This window comes from Triticum dicoccoides, chromosome 7A (assembly GCF_002162155.2).
Source record: "Triticum dicoccoides isolate Atlit2015 ecotype Zavitan chromosome 7A, WEW_v2.0, whole genome shotgun sequence".
Classification (NCBI taxonomy): Eukaryota; Viridiplantae; Streptophyta; class Magnoliopsida; order Poales; family Poaceae; genus Triticum; species Triticum dicoccoides.
In genome coordinates this window covers 161,683,789-161,700,571 of record NC_041392.1, presented here as the reverse complement: position 1 = coordinate 161,700,571, position 16,783 = coordinate 161,683,789, and the positions used below count along the sequence as shown (strand labels likewise).

The window sequence follows — 16,783 nt, the reverse complement described above, 5'->3', positions numbered from 1 at the left end:
AGGCAAGGGCATAATGGGCATTTTCACTATGAAACTGCCTAGTGAAAATGTTACCAAAAGATAGAGCTCGATGATACAAAGAAGTGAGCACTAGTTTCACCTTGATCGGAGTTACGGTTGAAAAGTTGTGAGGTGTTGAATATCAGGGACTTTTCTATAAAAGAATATTCACAGCCGGGTCCCTGAGTGGATAAGACAGAAACAGATTTGAGCAAATATGCTTTCTTATTTAGAAAACGCACTTTGGAGAAAAGAAGAAGGAAATACGCTTTCGGGCAAATGAAAGCGTACTAAAGGAAATACGCCTTCAGAGAACTGAAAGCGCACTCACCCGAAACCATTTCCACTTTGCCACGTGGGATGAGGCGCCTAGGCCACTGGCGCGTGGGGCCAGGGGCAGGGGAAGGAGTTCAGGCACACGTCGTCTTCCTCCCTCTGTTCGCTCACACGAGGAACAAAGGAGGAACGAGGCCAGGCAGGGGCGCTCAGGCGAGGGGCCGGCCGGCTCCGGCCATCTCCGGCCGAGCCGAGGCCACCAGCGGGTGTGGAAGGCCATGGCGCACCCGTTCAAAGGGTAAGGCGGTGCCAGGGAGGAGTGGAGAGGAGGGGAGGTCGCGGCGACGGGAGGCGCCAGGAGCTTCGGGCGGCGGCGGCTCTCGGCGATGCGGGCTCTCCGGCGACGAACAGAGGAGATGGGGAGGCTGGCGGAGCTGTGGGGAGTGCCGTGGTGGAGACGGGAGAGAGAGAGTGGAGCTCCAGATGGCCGTGTTGGAGTGGTGTCCGAGAGGTGGGGGCGGCGGCCAAACATGGAGGCCACGGCCACGATGCACTCTGGCGAGGGGCGAGGTGGTGGGGCAGCTTAGTGGGACTAGGGGGACTCGGTGGACATGGTAGGAGGAGGGAAGGAGGCTGGGGTTGGTCGAAACCAAGTCGAGGCCGAGGCAGCTATGGTGGACGGCGACGAACTCCGGCGAGATGAGGCGACTCTAGAGGACAAATGAGGCGGGGAAGGGATGACTGAGCTGCGGAGGGGTACGGGGGTCCTTAAATAGGCGCGCGGAAGAGCTCTAGAGCTCACGAGCGAGCTCCCGACCAAGCTTTAATGGCGGGCAGAGGCTGTGCATGGCACGAGCATGGCGTTTGCGACACATTTAAGGCGAACCACGACGAGGCATCGACTTAGTGAGGTGCAGTCGATCACGGGGAAGCTCTAGGACATGGTTGGACGTCGAGACGAGGAGGGAGGAGATGAGCACAGTGGTCGGACCGAGCCAGAGCTTGCAATGTGCATGACTCCAGCGTGATCACCACGCGCATTGGAGCAAACGGCGTGTTCTGGCCGGGCCGACCATGTCTAGTAGATGGACCTTAGTGCCCTTAGTCCAACTGAATAAAGAATTGGGTCCAGGGGCAAAGAAGATATTTGCAGATGGCCCCAAAGCAAGCCAGCAGCCAAGTGTTTGTGCTGTGCAGTGGGGACACCAGCTTGGTAACACAGTAAATAGTTTGTCCAGTGTTGATCACACACTAAGGTTATGTTGATTACCATAAATCAGACTAAGAGGATTTTAGATGAGGGTTGTTGTAGAAACCACTATAATGGCCAGGATTAGGGATTTGGATGATACACTCACATGGAGAGGCAAGTTGAGATGAAATTGGTCATGGCCTAATTATCTGAAGGTATGAAGATGCTCAAAAAGTTTCAGGCCATTTCGATGGACCAAAATAACACTTGCTTCACAATGCTTTGCTTTGGACAAAAACTTGGAAAAATTGCACAGGGCAAATGGACTAACTAATTGGTCTTAAACTTGGTTAAGGGAGTTGATATAGGTAGAATCATGTCCTGGTAAATTTGCAGCTCAATTGAATCAATATAAAATATAGTTGCTTCACAAACTGAAAATCTGACCAGAAACTCAAATTTGGAGCTGGGATCACCTAGATAAGTTATATGAGCTCAAATTTGGTGGAGAGTCATTATTTTATCATATGAAGGACCTTGCAAAATTTCAACTCATTTGGATATGCCTATCTTGTAGTTCCTTCACAATCACTTCCATTAGACGGGAACTTTGAAAATTTTCCCAGGAATATTTACTAGGAAAATTGAGTTGAATTTTGGCATGAGGCAATTATTCGGACAGGAAAAGGTGTCCAAGAAGTTTGGGTTGAATTGGGAAAAGATAAATGACACTTGCTTCACAAACTGCCATTCAGGACAAAACATAAAAGGAATTAATTGAGCATGATGGGAAACATGGCCAATGAAATATTTTGCCATATTTGTGGAAGATATGACCCAAACAATCTATGAGAATTATTTGGGAATTTTTGGGTCAACTGAAATATAGGTTGCTTCACAACCTAGGGTTTAAAGGGTTATTCCTTTATCAGAAAAGGAATGCTCCCAATAAAAAGAATATTGGGTTAGGTCAAGGATGGAAATGACATGATCTTGGGATGATGATAAGGGTGACAAGCCACTATAAAACCTAGGAAGACATGATCTTCCCAAGTTTCAGAACCACATAGCCACGGAAAAGAAAATCAAATAAGGAAATCCAAGAAAATCAAAGGAAAAACAAGAGGGCAAAATCCAGGCTGATACAATGGGACAATGCTCTAATAATGAAGATCACCACACTTTTATTTACTTACAACTCAAGGATTACAACTCAATACTTAGAACAAAATATGACTCTATGTGAATGCCTCCGGCGGTGTACCGGGATATGCAATGAATCAAGAGTGACATGTATGAAAATTGAATGGTGGCCTTGCCACAAATACGATGTCAACTACATGACCATGCAAGGCAATATGACAATGATGGAGCGTGTCATAATAAATGGAATGGTGCAAAGTTGCATGGCAATACATCTCGGAATGGCTATGGAAATGCCATAATAGGTAGGTATGGTGGCTGTTTTGAGGAAGATATAAGGAGGCTTATGTGTAATAAAGCGTATCATATCACGGGGTTTGGATGCACCAGCGAAGTTTGCACCAACTCTCGAGGTGAGAAAGGGCAATGCACGATACCGAAGAGGCTAGCAATGATGGAAGGGTGAGAGTGCATATAATCTATGGAATCAACATTAGTCATAAAGAACTCACATACTTACTGCAAAAATCTTCAAGTCATCAAACCCAAAGCACTACGCGCATGCTCCTAGGGGGATAGATTGGTAGGAAAATACCATCGCTCGTCCCCGACCGCCACTCATAAGGAAAGCAATCAAAGAACACCTCATGCTTCAAATTTGTCACACAATAGTTACCATACGTGCATGCTACGGGACTTGCAAACCTCAACACAAGTATTTCTCAATTTCACAATTACTCAATTAGCATGACTCTAATATTACCATCTTTATATCCCAAAAAATTATCAAGTATCCAACTTTTCATAGTATTTAATGCACTCTATATGAAAGTTTTTATTATACCCATCTTGGATGCCTATCATATTATGAATAATTTTATAGCCAAAGCAAATTACCATGCTGTTATAAAAGACTCTCAAAATAATATAAGTGAAGCATCAGAGATCAATAATTTCTATAAAATAAAACCACCACCGTGCTCTAAAAGATATAAGTGAAGCACTAGAGCAAAATTATCTAGCTCAAAAGATATAAGTGAAGCACATAGAGTATTCTAATAAATTCCGATTCATGTGTGTCTCTCCAAAAGGTGTGTACAACAAGGATGATTGTGGTAAACTAAAAAGCAAAGACTCAAATCATACAAATGCTCCAAGCAAAACACATATCATGTGGTGAATAAAAATATAGCCTCAAGTAAAGTTACCGATAGACGAAGACGAAAGAGGGGGATGCCTTCCGGGGCATCCCCAAGCTTAGGATTTTGGTTGTCCTTGAATTTTACCTTGGGTTGCCTTGGGCATCCCCTAGCTTAGGCTCTTGCCACCCCTTGTTCCAAAATCCATCAAATCTTTACCAAAAACTTCAAAATTTCACAACACAAAACTCAACAGAAAATCTCACGAGCTCTGTTAGTATAAGAAAACAAACCACCACTTTAATGTACTGTAATTAACTCATTCTTTATTTATATTGGTGTTAAACCTACTGTATTCCAACTTCTCTATGGTTCATACCCCCTGATACTAGCCACAGATTCATCAAAATAAGCAAACAACACACGAAAAACAGAATCTGTCAAAACAGAACAGTCTGTAGCAATCTAGAGGTTTCAAATACTTCTGTAACTCCAAAAATTCTAAAAAATAGGACGTCCTAAATAATCTGTATAGTGATCTACTGCAGTTGGAATTGGTATTTTATCGCTCTCTGGTAAAAAATGAAAATTATTCTCGTGAGCGCATACTTTCTGTTTTTTTCAGCAAGATCAAACAACAATCACCCAAGAAGATCCTAAAAGCTTTACTTGGCACAAACACTAATTAAAACAAAAACACAATCATAACAGAGGCTAGATAAATTATTTATTACTAAACATGAACAAAAGTAAAGAACAAAAATAAAATTGGGTTGCCTCCCAACAAGCGCTATCGTTTAATGCCCCTAGCTAGGCATCTATAATTTTAATGATGCTCACATGAAAGATAGCAATTGAAACACGAAGGGAGAATCATGAAGCATGTGATAAACACATCTAAGTCTAACATACTTCCTATGCATAGGCATCTTATAGGCAAAAAATTATCATAGCAAGCAAAAACTAGCATATGCAAGGAAGTGGAAAGAAACAATAGCAATCTCAACATAACGAGAGGTAATTTAGCAACATGAAAATTTCTACAACCATATTTTCCTATCTCATAATAATTACATGTAGGATCATAATCAAATTCAACAATATAGCTATCACATAAATTTCTCAACACGATCCACATGCATGCAAAGTTGACACTCTTCCAAAATAGTGGGGTTAACATTAACTAAAATCATGACCTCCCCAAACCCACTTTTATCAAAAACTTCATAAGATTGAATATTCTCCAAATATGTGGGATCTAAAGTTGACACTTTTCCAGACCCACTTTCAATATTATTGCAAACATTATTATCAATCTCATATTCATCATGGGGCTTAAATAAATTTTCAAGATCATAAGAAGAATCACCCCAATCATGACCATTGCAACAAGTAGATGACATAGCAAAACTAGCATCCCCAAGCTTAGGGTTCTGCATATTATTAGCACAATTTACATCAATAGAATTTATAATAAAATCATTGCAATCATGCTTTTTATTCAAAGATCTACCGTGAATCGCTTCATAAAGTAATTCATCACACTTTTCGGATTCATGAATTTCAAGCAAAACCCCATAAAGATAATCTAGTGCACCCAACTCACTAGCAATTGGTTCATCATAATTGGATCTTTTAAAAAGATTAGCAAGAGGATGACGATCCATAACAATAGATATTTAGCAAGCGAAGATGCAAGCTAATAGAAGGCACATGGTAACATGAGCAAACAGAAGGACGAACGGAAGAGGGCGAATAAAACGGCAAAGGTGAAGTGGGGGAGAGGAAAACGAGAGGCGAATGGCAAATAATGTAATGCGAGGGATAAGAGCTTGTGATGGGTACTTGGTATGTCTTGACTTGAGCATAGATCTCCCCGGCAACGGCGCCAGAAATCCTTCTTGCTACCTCTTGAGCATGCGTTGGTTTTCCCTTGAAGAGGAAAGGGTGATGCAGCAAAGTAGCGTAAGTATTTCCCTCACTTTTTGAGAACCAGGTATCAATCCAGCAGGAGACTACACACAAATCGCCTATTACCTGCACAAAAAAATCAAGAACCTAGCAACCAACGCAATAAAGGGTTGTCAATCCCTTCATGGCCACTTGCAAAGTGAGATCTGATAGAGATAATAAGATAAATATTTTTAGTATTTTTGTTGTATAGATTGAAAAGTAAAGATTGCAAAATAAACAACAACAGAAATTCGCAAGTTGACGGGGAAACTAATATGATGTAAAATAGACCCGGGGGCCATAGGTTTCACTAGTGGCTTCTCTCATGATAGCATATATTACGGTGGGTGAACAAATTACTGCCGAGCAATTGATAGAAAAGCGCACAATTATGAGAATATCTAGGCATGATCATGAACATAGGCATCACGTCCGTGTCAAGTAGACCGAAACGATTCTGCATCTACTACTATTACTCCACACATCGACCGCTATCTAGCATGCATCTAAAGTATTAAGTTCGTAAGAACAGAGTAACGCATTAGGCAAGATGACATGATGTAGAGGGATAAACTCAAGCAATATGATATAAACCCCATCTTTTTATACTCAATGACAACAATACAATACGTGCCTTGCTGCCCCTGCTGTCACTGGGAAAGGACACCGCAAGATTGAACCCAAAGCTAAGCACTTCTCCCATTGCAAGAAAGATCAATCTAGTAGGCCAAACTAAACCGATAATTTGAAGAGACTTGCAAAGATATCAAATCATGCATATAAGAATTCAGAGAACAACCAAATATTGTTCATAGATAATCTTGATCATAAACCAACAATTCATCGGATCTCGGCAAACACACCGCAAAAAGTATTACATCAAATAGATCTCCAAGAACACCGAGGAGAACTTTGTATTGAGAACCAAAGAGAGAGAAGAAGCCATCTAGCTAATAAATATGGACCCGAAGGTCTATGGTAAACTACTCACACATCATCGGAGAGGCTATGGTGTTGATGTAGAAGCCCTCCGTGATAAAATCCCCCTCCGGCAGATCGCTGGAAGAGGCCCCAAGATGGGATCTACGGGTACAGAAGGTTGCGGCGGTGGAAAAGTGGTTTCATGGCTTCCCTGGATGTTTTCAGGGTATAAGAGTATATATAGGCGAAAGAAGTAGGTCGGTGGAGCTATGAGGGGCCCACGAGGGTAGGGGGCGCGCCCTCCTGCCTCGTGGCCACCTCGTTGCGTCTCTGACTTCCACACCAAGTCTCCTGGATGACGTTTGTTCCAAGAAAGATCCTCGGAAAGGTTTCGTTTCGTTTGGATTCTATTTGTTATTCCTTTTCTGTGAAACACTGAAATAGGCAAAAAAAACAACAATTTGCACTGGGCCTTCGGTTAATAGGTTAGTCCCAAAAATAATATAAAGGTGCGTATTAAAGCCCATTAAACATCCAAAACAGATAATATAATAGCATGGATCAATAAAAAATTATAGATACGTTGGAGACGTATCATCGACCCGAAGGGTTTACCCACAACGAGCGGGTGCCGCTGGCGTTGGGCTGCCGGAGAGGGCAAGCCATGGGCGTCAGAGGGATTGGAGCGCCTGGAAACACAGGGAGGAGGACCCGAAGGCGGCGATGAACGGGCGGAACGGGGACGCACGGGCGACGGGCGCCGAGCAGACGGCCGAGCAGATAGCCGTCGACGAGAGTGGGGATGGCGCGGAGGCGGGGCCAGCCGTCGGGCGGCGCCACAATGCCTGCGCCCGTCCCAGGTCGGAGCAACCAACAACCCCCCAGGCACGCTTGTGTCTGTCTCCTCTTCGCAAGGTGGTACCTTGCAACCTGGCGGGCCGAGACGAGCTCAGCCGCGGTGGCGTCGTCGGCGGCCGCCGCGAGCCGGTGGCAAAACCCCGCGCGAGGGGGGCTGAGCCACCAGCCACGCCGGGCGGCGTAGCACAACGGGGGACCGGGGATGGGAGGGAAGGGGACGAAGCGGGGGAGGGCGCGGGCTCCTTGTCGGCGAGGCCAGCCCAGCGGAGCCGAGCAGGGGCGAGCACGGCCGACTCCGGCACGGACGCCGTCGGCGGCAACGAGGGCGGCAGACACTCCGGCACGACGCAGGGGAGGGTGGGGGCGGCGCGGGAGGCGCACGCCGCGAGCGGGCGCACGTCGCCAGGGCCGTCGCCAGAGCACTCCGCCATCTCTCCGGGTTTAGAAGCTTGAGCACTGATCTTTGATCAATTGTATTTGGTTTCTGTTTCTGGGTTATTTTTTTGAGAAGCCTGTACATTTTTGCAGCCCAGCCGAGGCCCGACCCAATGAAACATGCACTTGAAAGAGGAAGGGACGTACTTGCAGGCCTAGCCGAGGCCCAACCCAATACAGAATACACTTGGAAGAGGAGGGGACATAGAGGAATGGGAACACCGAGCCAACCAAGGAACGAATCGTTTTTTAACAAAAAAAAATCTCTTCCTCCTTTTGAATCTCAGCCGTCAATCTTTATGATAAAGATAAAATCAAGAAACGAAAAAGGATGATGTATGGAGAATTATGAAAATTTCCATCCTTAATACTAGGGTATAGATATCTGTTTTGCTAAAGCACATCTAGATGTGCCATAAGTATTGCACATCTAATTCCTATGTTATTGATCTTACATTGAGATTCATGGGGACGTTTTTTTGTTCTTTTTTTCCTTTTATGCTTGATTCACTCACTTAGATGTGCAATAACCCGATAGATATCGCAAATATTGTGGAATGTTTAACGGTGCCATAGTGATTTTTTCAATCTTTGCGGTGTCTACAAATGATGAAGTTAGGGATGTGTGGATGCGTCGGGCTGAGCAAACATAGGATAAACTCAAAGCTGAGAAGAACAGAGGAAAAACTCAAAGCTGGAGATCTTGCCGGCGGGCAGAAAACGTCGGCCGGCCGGCCGGCCGGCGCCCGCCTTAACTAGCCGCTATCCCGGGCACCCTGATCCAACTGCCGTTCACGTGCAGGAGCAGCCGACGGCCGCACGAGGCCTACCACTACCGGTTAACCGCCAGCCAGAGCCAACGCTCGGCTCAGTCAGTCCAGCCTGCGCCCCCCTCCACCGCCACCCTGGCCCCACAACGGATGCACCAACCCCACTGGGCGCCGGGCCCCACCACGAAACACACCTAATATGACGCCACCTCCCCCACCCACCTCACTCGCTCTCCGGCCCTCCCTCCTCGTTTTGCCGGCCTCCCTCGCCACCTCGCCTCGCCTCGCCCTCTATTTCGAATCCCGCACAGCCGACGTCTAGCGGGGCGCGCCGCCGCTGCGACGGGGAGGGGGCTGTGACCCTATCCCGCCGCGCCGCCTCCCCTTCCGGCCTGCCGCTCGCGGCACGCGCGTCGGGCGGGGCGTGACCGGGACGTTTTGCGGGGACGAGATCTCACAGCCCACGCCTGCTGCGGCTGGGATTGTGGAGGTTTGGAAGCGGCCGGTGCGTGCTGCAGCGGAGGAGGAGGAGGAGGGCCGCGGCCATGGCGGGGTCGAGGTTCGGGTCGTTCAAGTCGGACAAGGGGGACTCGGCCGCGGCGGCCGCGGCGCCGCCCCAGAGGAAGGACCCGTATGAGGTGCTCGGGGTGGCCCGCACCGCCACCGACCAGGAGATCAAGAGCGCCTTCCGCCGCATGGCGCTCAAGTAAGGCCGCTCGCCGGCTCTGTCTCAGATTCGGGCTATCGTCGTGCTGCTGCTGCTGCTGTTGTTTGTTGTTTTTTTTCCCTCACCACACTGGTGTGGCCGTGTCCGTGTTTAGGTGGGAGGTTTCGTTCGTATGTGCGCGGAACAGTGCGCATTTTGGACATCATTTAGGCACCTTTGCGTGTGCTTGTTTAGTGAAGTTTTCAGCTACGTCTGTCACCAATTGCGTGTTTAGGCTTTTCTTTCCAGTCTCGGTTGGGGGCCACTTTTTTCTTTTCTAAACGTTTGTTGGTGCATGTAGTGATAGCTTGATGTAGAAATCTGATGACCCTTGGTACATACTGATTTCAGCGTTGCTGTTACTGCTAAATTTCGGCAGGTACCATCCGGATAAGAATGCTGATGACCCTGTCGCATCAGACAAGTTCCAGGAAGTCACCTTTTCTTACAGCATTCTCTCGGATCCCCATAAAAGGCGGCAGTACGACACGTCAGGATTCGAGGTAATCAACTGATGAATCGGTGTGTGTTAACCATTTTATCTGAACATGGTATGGTAACTGTTGCACGATGTTTCAGGCCATCGAAACTGATAGCCAGGAATTGGAGCTGGACCTATCCAGTCTCAATACCGTAAACACCATGTTTGCAGCTATTTTCAGGTACACTTTCTAAATGTTACATTTTTCCTCCAGTAATTTGCTAGCCTTGCTGTTGTTTTGATTTAAGGCACATATGTGCAGCAAGCTTGGTGTACCAATTAAGACAACTGTTTCAGCAACCGTTTTGGAGGAAGCATTAAATGGGTCTATTGTGGTTTCCCAGCTCCAGCTAGGAAACTCTGTGCGCAAGAAGGTTGGCAACTAGCTGTCCATTATGTGATCTTTCTTTTCCATGTTAGTAAGACTTAAGTTGTTGCATGTGTCCAGGTGGAAAAGCAAACAGCTCATTTTTATTCTATAGACATCACAGAACAAGAAGCTAAGAAGGGGCTAGTTTGCCGTGTGCATTCAACTGAAAAAAGCAAATTTAAGGTTGGTTTTCAGAAGCAAATTACCTTTCCCATTATTTCCTCTGTTTAAGTTCACTAAATGGATGTGTATGTTTTTGTTTGCTTTTGTCAAGTTTTCTAGTTGTATACCTTTCTTCCTACATTTTCCATGTGTTCAACAATTATTATTTCTTTATTACATGAATTTATGGTACACTACTTATCTTGCATTTTTATATATGCCATATATTTTTGGTAGGTTTATTCGACCAGGCTCTAATGAGATTTACATGAATTAATTTCGCATTAGCACTAGCCAAGTTTCATGGTGTTGGTTGGTGGATTGGATGCAAATGCATATTCATATGTGTAATAATTACTTTATCAGATCCAAAATTTAAGTCATATAGGACATGGCACAATTTTGACGATGGTAGGTTAGACCATAAATTCCTGGGCAAGCATGTTGCCACAATAAATGGTTATACGTTATAAAAGTATATTTCATGATAAATAGTAATATTAACCTGATGTTTTAGATGCTAGTAATTGTTTTGGCTGATGAAGTTCTAAGGGGACTTGCATTTTGGATCGGATGTAGTATATCACTACTCTTGGTCCTGGTATGCGCGAATTCTAAATTTGTACCAATTGTTCTTAGGAGTACCGTTTCCTGTTAGGCAATTTTTTGTGAAACTCTTTGTTTCTGTGTCGTGGAGAATGTATGATTTCTTGTAAGATTCCATGAAGTAAACATTTGGCTCTCCTCTTTTACAATGATTGAACTACAGCCATATTAGTACTGCCAACTCTTCCTTTTCTTTCAGTTTGCACTCTTCGTTTTCACTTTCTTAAGTGCACTGTGTGACTGACTAAAGCACTCTGTTTGGCTGGAAGCCAAATTTTGCCACTCTCCTTAGCCAACTTTTTTGTTTGTAGCCATAACTTAGGTGTGTGGCATGCCAAACCTTTTGCTGTAGTTAGGTCTCATGAGTCATAGATCTATGAAGGTTTCACAAGATCACTTGGTCAAGCCAAGTGGCAGCTTCATCATTCTTAGCCACAAGTTAGCCATGTTAGGCCAAAAATGTTTGGCATGCTTAGGTACTCTTAGGTTTCAACCAAACAGGCCCTTTGTTCACCAGATTGCTTTTGGTTGTCACAAATGAAAGAAAAAGACAAACTGACCTTTTGCTTGAAGTCCAGTGGGTAGATTGAGTGCGTAGAATGCAATGTGGGTGGTCCTACTAGTTGCGTATGATTAGTAGTAGGTAGGGGTAATAGTTTATTCACTACTCTAGATTAATTGGAATGTTAATATTCAACAAATAGCAGAAAGGAGTCATATAAGGGCATCTCCCATAGCAGAGATAATAGTTGTGTCTGCCAAGGCTCCACATTATCTCATATCAATATTTTAGTCAGCCATGAGCCCACTAAAGTGGTAGAGACAATGGTTTACTCTATTGAACACTGAAAATTGGCCCACACGCTCTGTGCCCGTAGACGTAACTACGTAAGAGATGGCTTGGGTTGTCTTTGGAGTTCTCTTTCTTCCAGATCACCCAAAATCCAACATGGCAAAGCAAATACACAACCCACATCACACTATTTTTATGCCCAAAGTCAGAATTGTCTAACATATTATTAGGTGATAAAAAATAGTTTTGCCCTACCACGTTATAACTAATATGCATTGACACATGTGCTGTGACTCTCAAGAGGCAGGGAGGGAGGGCCCAAGACATCTCACATCCAAGAGTATGGAGTATGCAGGCCAGTGTTTATAAATTGATAGGGGGAACCCCATTCTGATGGTATCTAGCATTAACCAACCATGATGTGATAGAGACAGCTATTGTCTACGCTGTGATACGAGTTAACCCATAAACTTATCACTATATGGTGGCCCTTTTCTGTCAAAGCCATAATTTTATTGGAAGTGTGATGTACATCTACAAAGTAGCGAGTGAATTAAACAGTTCTATGAATATATTTGACAAATCCCTAATATTATCCCACTGTATTGTACCCCAGTGTAACTTTTTTGTTGTTGTATAAACCTGTTTTTCTGAGGTTATGCAATTTTTATGAGATGAGTTCTTTTTGTTGTGCTATTTTTTATCATGCTATGTCTGTCATAGTTTAAGCATTTAGTGCATGTTCTATTCGATGGATGTTTCAAGCGCTCCAAATTTCACAATGTTTTCCTTTACTTGGGCCTCTATAAAATATGACTTTGTTTTTTTTTCTTTAATTGCAGCTGCTTTATTTTGAGCTCGAAGAAAATGGTGGGTTGAGCCTTGCACTGCAGGTACATATACCAAACTTATCTCTCTCCTTTTTCCCATTGATACTAAAAGGAATGCTTATTCATATATAACTTAAATAATTGAAATCGGCTGGAGGAGTCAAGCATCAGTGCATCACTATTATATACTACTCCGAGCAATATGATTTGTGAATTGCCTTATTCATCTTAAGAATTTATGATTACTCCCTCCGTCTCAAAATAAGTGTCTCAAGCTTAGTACAAAGTTAGTACAAAGTTGAGACACTTATTTTGGGACGGAGGGAGCATTATTTAAAGTATGACAATATGAAATACCACATTACCTGTGGTATTACAGTATTAGTACTAAACTTGACATGAGCAAGTTTAAGGATTTGTATGTTTTTGTCTGGTAGATTTATTGTTAAACTGCAATGCCGCGAAAGTAGCAAATATTTGCTTGGATGAGCTTCCGTTTATCAAGTGTGCTAGAACAGTTGTTGTGTTTAGATTTGTGATGTGTTGCTGCTTGAGTATGTTTGACTAACATGCAGCTTACTGCAGGAAGATAGCGTAAAATCCAGCAAAGTTTCTTCTGCAGGAATGTACTTTCTTGGGTTCCCCGTGTATCGTTTTGAGCAAAATAACTCAGTGAGTTTACTAAAGTTCTTCTCTTTGGGTTATCCAAGTGATTGGATGAAATTTTCCACCTTTCTAAGCTACGGTTACTTTCAGGCACCAGCTGCGAAGGATCCTGATAGTGCATTCTTTAAAAGGTTGGATAGTTTCCAACCATGTGACATTAATGAACTGAAACCAGGAACCCACTTTTTTGCCGTCTATGGTAATGTTGTTTATTGATTGCTGTGGTGTTCATTAACTTAGTCAGTGTGGGACATCCTAAACTCAGATTCCTAATTCAGGTGACAATTTCTTCAAAAGTGCAACATATACTATAGAGATTGTCTGCGCTGAATCTTTCCCTACTGAAAAGGAGAAGCTACAGAGTGTGGAGGCAAAGATACTTACAAAAAGAGCTGAGCTGTCTAAATTCGAGACAGAGTACCGTGAAGTATGTGCTCACCTTTCTTTACATTTATTTTCTATCAGGTTCTTTCTTTGCACATCTAGCATGGAAGAGCTACATTCTTAAACAACACAATTTGCAGGTCTTGGCAAAGTTCACTGAAATGACTAGCAAATACACACAAGAAATGCAAATGGTATGTTCCGTTCTGATGCTTTAGCTCATTTTGCTTCTTATGATGGTCTGATCTGGGTATTCGTGGCCTTCTGTAGATTGATGAGCTTCTTAATGAAAGGAATGTAATCCATGCATCCTATACCAACAATCCACCTCTAAAACGGACTTCGAGCAGGAATAAATCTAAATCATCACCTTCTTTCAAATATGATGAAGAAAAAAACCAGAGGAAAGAAAAGAAAGTGAAGGATCAGCACATGGAAGCCTGCGGAAGCGAAGATGACGACTCGAGTGATAAGAAAACCAAAGAGCGGTTCCCAAGGAAGAGATGGCTAAACATTCCTTTCAAAGTTGACAGGAGAAAGCCATGCTGACCATAATGGTAATAAGTTAATAACCTAGTCTTCTTCAGCCGTGCTATTCTGCTGTGAATCATCCTCTGCACCACAGTACTAATATTTCACATTTTATGCTGTTTCTGTAGGTAAGCTTACAAGTGAAATACAAACTATTTTCATTTTGACTGCCCCAGAAGAACTCATTCGCCATTACCTTTTTCCTTAGTGTTGTCTATTATATTTCCTGCAAAGATTGGGTGCAACCCTGAGTTCATATGATGTATGGCTACGAGGCACGAGCACTCGTAGCTTCTAAGGGTGCTGCCACCGTAGTCCAGTTCCATATTCTTGAGTGTGATAATGTCAATTTTGATTTCATTGGCTGTGTAATCAGTTGTAAATATTAGTTATCTCGTCTCTGTTGCACATTATCTCTTTCCCCGCTTTCGAATCCTGATGTGTAATTAACTAAACACAATATTTCCCCCTCCATGAATTCATTTATAGTTTACTGGAAAGTATGAGCAATATTCAAATAACCACAATTCACAAGTAAAAATGATGCAGTTAAGAAAGAAAAACATTTAGAACAAGGTTATACAACCTAACATGATATGGTATTATAAACAAAGACACAAGGTAGTACAGAGCTTGGTTAATATCTCACAGCAGGCCAAGAAACGTGTGAACACTTGGAAATATCCAGTCGTGAAAATTTGTGGGGAATTTTGAATATAAAAACTGAAAGTAAATCATAATTATTCTGAAATACTAGGAAATTGAGGAAATTTATGTGCTTATGAAGTGAACACACGTTGGATGGGTCAATGAAGTGGACGGAAAAGCAAAGGACAAGTGGAAACTATGACTTCATTAATAATCTTCCTTTTGTTTCATTTTGTTGCTTTGTAACTACTGAAATGTAGTGGTCAACGGACGTCTATTATTGTGAGGAACACCCGTAAGGTTTTCTAAGACTACTCATAGTGAGAATAACATAGACTATAACATTCATCTCACACAGAGAAAAAAGTTAATGTGACAAATAATTAAAGATGAGAGAGACAAATAAAATAACATAACATGTTACCATCATATATCACTTCTCAATGAAAAATAACTCTACAAAGTAACAAAGGAAGGCCTCTATTATCACACATATAACACTACTCACTATAAAAGTAGTAACATGTTACTAGTCCAAATTACACACCACTATGACCAGCCTAAAGAATCATCACTTATTTGGACATGGAGTATGTGAGCATGAGTGGACAGTAAATTCTAAAAGGTTACTAAAAAGCAAAAAAAAGATTTTTTGACAAGAAACATTGATATTTTTGCTAAACGTGTGCAGATTTTCTTCATAAAATCACACTCTTGGAGGTGTGGAAAAAAATCATTGCTCCAAAAAGTGTGTTTTTGGAACACTGTCGTGGTTTTGTCACGGCAGATGCCCTATCAAAAGGACTTAGGTGTGGAATCATCGTAGCTAGGTTAGCTTAAAGGGGTTGAACGGGAAACAAGAGACACAAGGATTTACCCAGGTTCGGCCCCTCTCAAAGAGGTAAAAACCTACTCCTGCTTCTAGGTGTATTACTTAGGTTTCGATCACCAGGGAGCGAATACACTTGACCTAGTTATCGATCGATTGTTTCTTGAGGTTAACCCGCCGCCGGGTCACCCCTTTATATACAGGTTGATGCCCGATGGCTTACATAGTCCCGACCAGCTCACACAAACGTGTCCGGCTCGGTTTCCAACTAAACCTGCCTTACAGAACAAGTTATCATATGGCAGTTTACACCTTCGGGCCTCGCGTCACCTCCGATTCTTGGGCCTTCAGACGCCTTGGGCCTCCTCACCTTAAGCCGCCAACGGTGTGACCCGGCCCCTTCTGGGTCGGTTATACCTCGGAGCTATATCCCCAACATTAGGCCCCAGGTTGATTTGAACTCGTTCACATCAATCTCCGTTTTTTGACTTAGTAGCATTTTTCATTCTCCAATTCCTGACCAAACCACCGTAACCCGCCATGACATCATAACCACTGTAAGCCGCCATGATATCACGCGCATTAATTCCGCATAAGGCCCAGGACACCTCAACAGATCTTTATCTTATGAACTTCCCGAAAATCGAGGCACCCTCTTTGCCAGCACAATCATTCTGCCCCCTCGATTCTCGCGCCTGCCATCTTACCTTTTCCTTATAAATAGGGACATGGGCCCTTCCTTTCACTTTTTACCCTTGCCTCCTCGTCTTTGTCTTCCTCCTCGCGACGCCTGATACGTCCATTTTGCATCATGCTTTTATATCGATATTTATTGCATTATGGAATGTTATTTCACTTTATGTCACAATACTTATGGCTATTCTCTCTTATTTTACAAGGTTTACATAAGGAGGGAGAATGCCGGCAGCTGGAATTCTGGGCTGGAAAAGGAGCAAATATTAGAGACTTATTCTGCGCAACTCCAAAAGTCCTGAAACTCCACGGAACATCTTAAAATAAATAAAGAAAAATCCTCGCCAAAGATGAAGGCCAGGGGGCCCACACCCTGCTCACGAGGGTGGGGGCGCGC

The 16,783-nt window shown here is 43.5% G+C and overlaps 1 protein-coding gene across 1 annotated transcript; it reads left to right on the top strand.

Moving 5' to 3' along the window:
- The first annotated feature begins 8,923 nt into the window (after window positions 1–8,923).
- LOC119330157 (chaperone protein dnaJ 16-like) lies at window positions 8,924–14,698 on the top strand. The gene is made up of 12 exons (XM_037603272.1): window positions 8,924–9,393; window positions 9,773–9,896; window positions 9,973–10,055; window positions 10,137–10,248; window positions 10,323–10,427; window positions 12,648–12,698; window positions 13,221–13,307; window positions 13,392–13,500; window positions 13,580–13,728; window positions 13,826–13,879; window positions 13,956–14,242; window positions 14,345–14,698. Exons 1-11 carry the CDS (start codon window positions 9,233–9,235, stop codon window positions 14,232–14,234), a joined length of 1,314 nt encoding a protein of 437 aa, XP_037459169.1. The 5' UTR covers window positions 8,924–9,232; the 3' UTR covers window positions 14,235–14,242; window positions 14,345–14,698.
- The last annotated feature ends 2,085 nt before the right edge of the window (window positions 14,699–16,783 follow it).